Source organism: Nannobrachium achirus, assembly GCF_963921795.1.
Source record: "Nannobrachium achirus genome assembly, chromosome: 17".
NCBI lineage: Eukaryota > Metazoa > Chordata > Actinopteri > Myctophiformes > Myctophidae > Nannobrachium > Nannobrachium achirus.
In genome coordinates this window covers 36,065,299-36,072,852 of record NC_137824.1, presented here as the reverse complement: position 1 = coordinate 36,072,852, position 7,554 = coordinate 36,065,299, and the positions used below count along the sequence as shown (strand labels likewise).

The window sequence follows — 7,554 nt, the reverse complement described above, 5'->3', positions numbered from 1 at the left end:
GTTTTTTATGAATTCAGTACAAAAGGACCCCAATGCAAACAAGCTATTGTACTTTCTTGTGGTCTAAATCCTTTTAGTAGACCTTGTATACTGTCCTGTACTATTCCTATGCAAACAAAAGTATTCAATCAATCAATCAATCAATCAATCAATCAATCAATCCTACAACCTATATACTGTTAAAGGGATAGTTCACCCCCAAAATGACTTTGATTACTCAACCCATGGAGACTTGAATTCAAGGATATATATATATTTTTGTCGCGTTCTTATTAAGCCAATCATTTGAGGAGACTCCTTGTGTCTCCATTGGGAATGAAGAATAGCCTAGGGAACCACTGCTGGTCATCAAAGTATTGGCTTAGGAGTGCGACAAAAACAAAACATATCCATGATTTCTTTTATCCCTTTGAATCTGCCAACCAGGAGGTAAGGTGCCAGTTCTCAAGCACATACTGTACCAGAACAGATGGTTATACGGATTAGAACACATACAGTACATAACTAACCTCGTCAGAAGATATTGAGCAGCAGCAGCAGCAGCAGTAGCAGCAGCAGCAGTAGTAGTAGTGATGAGCAGTACTTACTATGGAGGTACCGGTAGTAGTAGGTTATTATAGCAGGTTTTCCCAAAATTATAGCCTGTTGCCCTGTACCCAAAATAGTGAAAATAGCAGATCTACAAGCTCACAACAACCCTCTCCGTTGAGAGCTGGTAGACAGGCTATTTTCACTACTTCGTATTATTATATTTTATTTATAATCTAATAATAATACATGTATTTCTAATCACTTCCAGTAGAGGTCGTCGTTGAGGCAGCATGAGTGGCCAATGGCCATACAGTCAGTGCAGTGCCAGTGTGTCTCCTCGTTTGACAGTAAGGATTTGTTGTTGGAGCAGCACAAAACAACCAGGATGACCATTTAAAAGAGCCCAACAACAACGGAACTAAATTCAGGATTTGTAAATACCAAACTTCAAGGACTTTATCGGCCTCGACCTCGTTATGCACATGTTAGTGGCGGTTGAACGACAGCTAGTTGGATATCGACTGAACTGCAGACGAATGCCTCGAGAAGTAGCTCTGGATTTGTTGTTGTTACTTAGCTGCTAATGCTAGTAGCAATAGTAGCGAAAGTCGAGTCAACTGAGCTGCTCGTCTTTTGGGTTTGAATGTTGACCGACTGGCAGGTCGTTGCTGCGTAGCTTGATGGAGCCAGTTAACATAAAAGCCACAACTTTAGTTGAGCTACTGAAGTAGCATTTGTTAGCCTAAAGTAGTTAGCTTAGCTAGCTAGCCAGCTAGCCACTGATCTGGGAAGAATGAGCAGAAAACACAATCAGCATTATAAAGGAGCAGAGGTCAGCTGCTGTGTCAAATACTTCTTGTTCGGATTCAACATCATCTTTTGGGTAAGTGTGTGGCTGTGTGTGTGTATTGCTGATTTCTCTGATTAACTTTTAATGTTTCATACATGACATTATGACAAAGGGTTACTTTGGGACGTGTGTGTACTACGTGCTGTGTCCTATAATGCCTATAGTACTTTGTTTGGTACTTTTGTTTTGATTGCTTGGTACTTTAATAGTTGTGTTAGAACTGTCCCTTGGCCATTTGTTGGCTGACCGTACAGGGCAGACATAACTGCATTGCCTTGACCTTTTTGTTGATCTGATCAGCCTTAATTAGCCTAGCACAGCTAAACAATCCACCCATGTTAAAACAAGGTGGGGATATACTGCAGTTAGTTAGCTGCATTAGTATATAGTCTGGCCAAGCCAGGCTAAGCCTTAATTGACCTCTGCCACATCCTTTGATCCTTGCCTGACCTGTGTGGGCCCTTGGAACCATTGTCAGGCAATGCACTGTGACTGTGATGATTAAATCAAGTAGGGCTACTATATGTTCTTAGTGTATTATACTGATTACCTTTTTAATTAATCGAGAAAATCTATTAGCCACGCAAACGGCATTCTTTTATACTTTGTCACACAACGGTTTCATTCAAAATAGTGAAAATAACAGATCTACAAGTTTACAACACGTAGGGCCTGTGTTGTGAGCTTGTAGATTGCCTATTTTCATTATTCTCATTTCTGACATTCCCAAAATAGGGATAGATTATTAATGAGGGATTTTTATTGAATTATGATCAATTCTTTTTTTTTTTTAGTATTGATTAAATCAATTCAACTGTTTCAGCTTACTCAAAGGTCCCAACTATTTTATCACCAATTAAACTACCAGTTGCATCTCCAAGTGCTTCCAGTTTATCAAGCAGTAGTCAAACTTGGCAGCCAGCTGGTTGGCTCTGTGAATTTCTCCCTCTGGTTTGAGCCAGAGAAAACATTAGTAGAACATAATGAACTCCACTCTGTACTCTCTGTATAAAATAATTCTTGCTTGTTAAACTCTATTGGATATTATTCATGCCATCTTTCTGTGGAACCATTTCAGTTGTGTGTACGGTTGGGGTTCGACTAGCTCCTTTCGGAAACACTCCCTCCGCTATACTGCTCTGAGATGAGGTTCCTGGTCATTGCATGCCCATATGAGATTTTTCCGGAGATAGTTCGCCATGTTTACACGATTCTTACCTTCACCAAACATCGTATCCAAAAAGTAAAGGTTGCATACCCGTCTGTCAGATGTCTACTTTTTAAGCGCTGGGGAAAATCCAAGCAATGTGTTGAAACAATACTTTTAAATCGTTTGTTTTGACAGCCAGTTCCACGTTTTTGTCAGCCTGTGGCCAGTCTTCTCGCCCCGACCGCTTCGTGGCGAAACATTTCTACTACACAGATGAATGGCCAGTCACGTATGCACATTACTGCTTCCTGACAAAACGAGCGAGTTAAAAGTATTGTTTCAACACATCCTTTGGATTTTCCCTACCACTTAAAAAGTAGACATCTGAGAGACAGTAGCTTCGGGATCCAGGCATTTCATTCAAGAAAGAAAAGCCTGGGTAAAGCCCATCAGTAACTGTGGTTCAGCCAATCAGGCGAGTCTGTGTGTATATGTTACGGTTAGTTTGGGTTACTCGGTTAGACTGTGGTAAGAGCGCTTGTTTTGTCGTTCACCACACACCAATCACCACCAGATGGCGACGACAGCCATTCACTAGTGAAGGCGCTGACGTCACTCGTTTGCGACTCTCTTTCTTTATTTACTAGCCTAGCCTAGCCTAGCCTAGCCTAGCCTAGCTTGCCCAGGCCTTACGGCCTGGGCATAAATATAACGATTGCATTCACCACGGCTTCGTAACTGCGGCGCTCGGGGGCGAAGAGCAGGACCAAGGTCCGCTGGCCTTCGCGCCGCTTGCAATGTCGTGGACAATCGAGCGGCTCCGCCTGGAGGACGTTGTTGTGGCGACCGCTTGTTCCGCCCCGTGCCGCACGGCGAGCGCTCCGTTTCTCTATCTAACCGTTTCTCTATCTAACCGTGACATATACAAACACATTCCCCCCCTCCCCCTCCACTCTATGACAGGCATCAAAAAACAGGTTGTTGTCTTTGATGCTTTCATTAATAAGAGGGATCACTAACGAACTCTTGACACTTTAATGGCCCAATCAATTACCTCAGTTCACAACCCCTTTGAAGTTCAAAGGGAGCAATTAAGAGCTCTGGCCAGCTCCTGAAAAAAAAAACAGAGATTGGTGAACAAATGCTATTGGCCACTGAGATTCAGCGGCTCGTATCCCCGCCCTTCTGGGTCATAGAACGTCCACGCTCGGCCAAGCCTAGAGAGATGGGTATGTGACCTTTACTTTTTGGATGCGATGTTTGGTGAAGGTAATAATCGTGTAAACGTGGTGAACTATTGCCGGGAAAAATCTCACATTATGGCTGTCGGTGGATACACGCACATCCAAAAAACTGCGACGGGTGCTTGACCAAAAATTGGAATACTAGAAAAGAAGAGAACCTGTCCTGAAGGCCTGAAGAAGGCCTTTATAGGCCGAAACATTGTTTTCTATACCGGCTATAATACAATTATTTGAGGAGCATTTAGACAGTGTGCAGACCTTCTCTTTTCTACAAATCTCATATGGGCGATGACCACGGACCTCATCTCGGAGCTGTATAGCGGAGGGAGAGGTTCCGAAAGGAGCTAGGGTTCGACGATGTTGAGAAATATATAGCCAGTTCCATGGTGAAAGCGGTTCTGAATCTGTATAGGTACATTTTTTGGATTCAATAATTTTTTTATCAAATGAATATATTTTCATCCCAAATCTGAAGTCTGCATCACATGATTTAATTGATAATATTTCTGTTGTCCTGGAAGGCCTAAACTTAAAAGGGTATCATCACCAACTGCACCAAAAGCTGTTGATATCGATATGAAATAGTTTTTCTCACTCTGTCCCCTTACCTTAATGATGTACCCCAAAGATTCGCCAAGGGATTCAAAAGGATTTGGATTTGATAAGCAGATTTACTTTCTGTTTGAAAAATCCTTTCGACTAACGACCAATCATAGTAGGGTTAGGGTTTGATAGCTGATTACATTTAGGAATTTGTTCTGAGTGGGCAGATTATTTGGATTTGAGAAGCTCTGAGTCGACAAATCTTTCCTCTCTGAAGTTGAAACTAAAGGCTGAGTTGAAAGCTAAAATATTGTCACCAAGTTTGCTAAAAGTTTGCTCTCTGTTCAAAACAGAGTTTCGAAACAGTTTTTGAGTTCTGTTCAGAGAAATAGTATTCCTCAATCTAATCTGTCCACTAACAATTTATGCAAAAGATTCTGTAAGGCATTTGAAAGGATTCTATACGTGAATTATTATATTCAGATTTGATCAAATCCTTTCCAACCCCAACCCTAGTCGTCTGTAGACTTGCAGAGTGTCACTGCAGCTCTCATTTCTATTAGCTGCCATTCAGCACTGAGGTTATGTGAGTTACACGACGTCAGCCCCCGCGTCTCAGTGCCCTACTCTGAAAGGTCCTGCTGTTCAAATCCCACCACCCCTCCCTCAATGCCACGCTGACTCCTGTCCCAGTGTCAGTGACTGCAAGTAGTTTAAAAAGTCACTGGCTGAAGCGATGGCATGCCTGTGTGTGCCTCAGAAGAGCTTCCCACACACTGTCTGAAGGAAAGGCCACACGGGTTTGAATACAACCCAGCCCTCCGCCATTCAAACACCCCTTTCTCTCCCCCACCACCGCTATTGTATACAGGCACTGCATGATGCCATTGTTTCTCTCTCTCTCTCCCCCTCTTGCACACACACACACACACACACCCCTACACACCAAACCGCGCACACACATTCACGCAGACACCCACACGTGACACGCAAACCGTACACACACACACACAACACACTCCCCCTCATTAAAACACAAAACGTATTCACACACAGGGATGAGAACAAAGGGTTGGGCTGTGGGGGGTGGTACTGATGCTAGACCCGCCAGGCTTGTCACATCAGCAGATGTGGTCCTCATGCACTCTCCTCCCTTCTTCCTCATTCCAACATTCACTGAAACGCTCACGAAGGATGATCACACCTCGCCTATGAAGTGTCTGTTTGTTTTTTGTTTGCCACTAGTAACCACAGAGTAGAGTCTTTACTTGTAAACACTGCACTCAAGACTGAAGCAGGGAGCATCACTCTCTCTCTCTTTTTTCACTCACTCACACACACACACACACACACACACACACACACACACACACACACACACACACACACACACACACACACACACACACACACACACACACACACACACAACAAACCACTTGTTCCCCATAAAGAACACTCTGTATTGTAATTGGACCAGCTAATCGAGAGGGAAAGGTTGAGTCACCGTCATTCAGCCCTGCTGTCTCTGACTCATATTTATGCTTTCTCTCGTCTGACTGTGACTGTTGAACACCTATAGGCCAAGTCAGGCCTACAGGGTTGTCTCTGCGTGTTTAGGAACAAGTTCCAGCTTGTTTCCCTTAATAATAACCAATAGATGCGCGGCGTGCCTCTAGCTTTAGCTTTTGAGTTGTGAAACCTGCTTTTGTCGGGATGGCAAAATGGAGAGCTCTGAGCTTTAGACTCCATCAAACAGCCCATTTATCTTTGCCGTAGAGCTTTTCTCAGGCTTGAAATTGGAGTCTAAATTTAGTCAAAAGTGTTATGAGCCCTAGATATTTAATAACAGAAGCTATACTAATGGAGTAAAACATGCCAGAGCCGTTGAATGTTTTCCAGTGCTGCAGCTTACTGTCGACAGCCAGGCACTCTCGCCAAGAGACAACACACCTTGTCTTGTGGTTGGAAAAGACACATTCCAATCCCCACATCCAGCTAATTAATCACGTTTTTCAGCCACCCCAGCAGCTGAGATGTGGGGGAGTTTGTGCGTGCTGTAATTAAGAGCTTGTTAGGCTGTAAATGAGTTGCTGAGATGGGATGGGTGCAGGGCTGCGTTGGAAGCTCGCTATACAGTGCTGCTGGTTATTGCATAGTAACCAGCACTGTATTTACTATTTGCTCTCTCTGTCTAAAATGTTGGAAAACATGCAGGCTATTTACTGGCCAAATGCCAGGGCAGGAAGGTCATAGAACAAAACAAGTTTTTAGTCCAATAAGTCCATTGAAATAATTTGTTGAATTTATTGGGTTAGGGATGATAACATAATCTGCAGTGAAACAGATAAATGATGTTATTTACAATCTGATCCATGCTCAGCCCTGGCCTGCACCAATCAAAGTCACTGGATTGGTTTAAAGATTGGGACTCTAGTGAGTTAATATTTCAGAATCTCCTCAAAAGATACTGGTGTCTACATGACTAGAAAGAGACACTGGTGTCTACTGTCTACATATTGACCAGAAAGAGACAGAGGATAAAGTGGTACAGTCAGCTGGGGCATTAAGGCCACTGTGGCCTCAGGTCATGCCATTGGTTTGAGGGGCACAAGGCCAAACTGAGGGGCAACGACAGCCATGGCCTTGATGGCCTCCATGAAATTCCTGCCCTGGTCATAGGGGTTTCAGGTCTCGTAACATCATACGCCTCGCTCAGGTGACCCAGCCAGGGTTGATCAAGTACCAACTTTACATCCCAGTGGCTACCCACGATCAGTCCCATTAGGGAAAGACACTCCACTGCTCCGGAACTACTCTGCCGAGACGGGGAGGGGCAAACTGGCACGTGGAAGGATTTCACAGTATTCTTTGGGGTCCCAGAGATAAGAATCATATCAATTGGGAGTACGTGGCCTCATGCATGTGTCAATCTGGTGGTCTCTAGCCTACAATATTTGGTGGTCTCTAAAAATGTTTGGTCATTTTGTAAAATCTGATGAAGCACATTCATTTTGCTCCGGGGAAAACAGCAGTTTGTGTCCCTGTGTAATCAGTTAGTAGCCCGTTTTATGATGGACCAAGCAGGATCAAGAAGTGGGAACCGACGACGCCAAGGGATTCTGTGTTTTTCTGAGCTGAGGTGAGCTCCACAATATTTGGTCGTGCAAAGCTGCTATCGTATATCACCAATGCAAGGCCTGTTAGCACAGCCTCGCACATTTGAAATTCAGCAG

At 43.8% G+C, this 7,554-nt stretch overlaps 1 protein-coding gene across 1 annotated transcript in view; it reads left to right on the top strand.

The window, feature by feature from the left end:
* Positions 1-959: 959 nt before the first annotated feature.
* tspan17 (tetraspanin 17) overlaps positions 960-7,554 on the top strand; it is a 33,254-nt gene continuing 26,659 nt past the window's right edge. Inside the window, exon 1 of the mRNA XM_080746872.1 lies at positions 960-1,414. Coding sequence (XP_080602998.1) covers positions 1,325-1,414 — 90 coding nt within the window. The 5' untranslated portion in view covers positions 960-1,324. The remainder of the gene's footprint in view (positions 1,415-7,554) is intronic.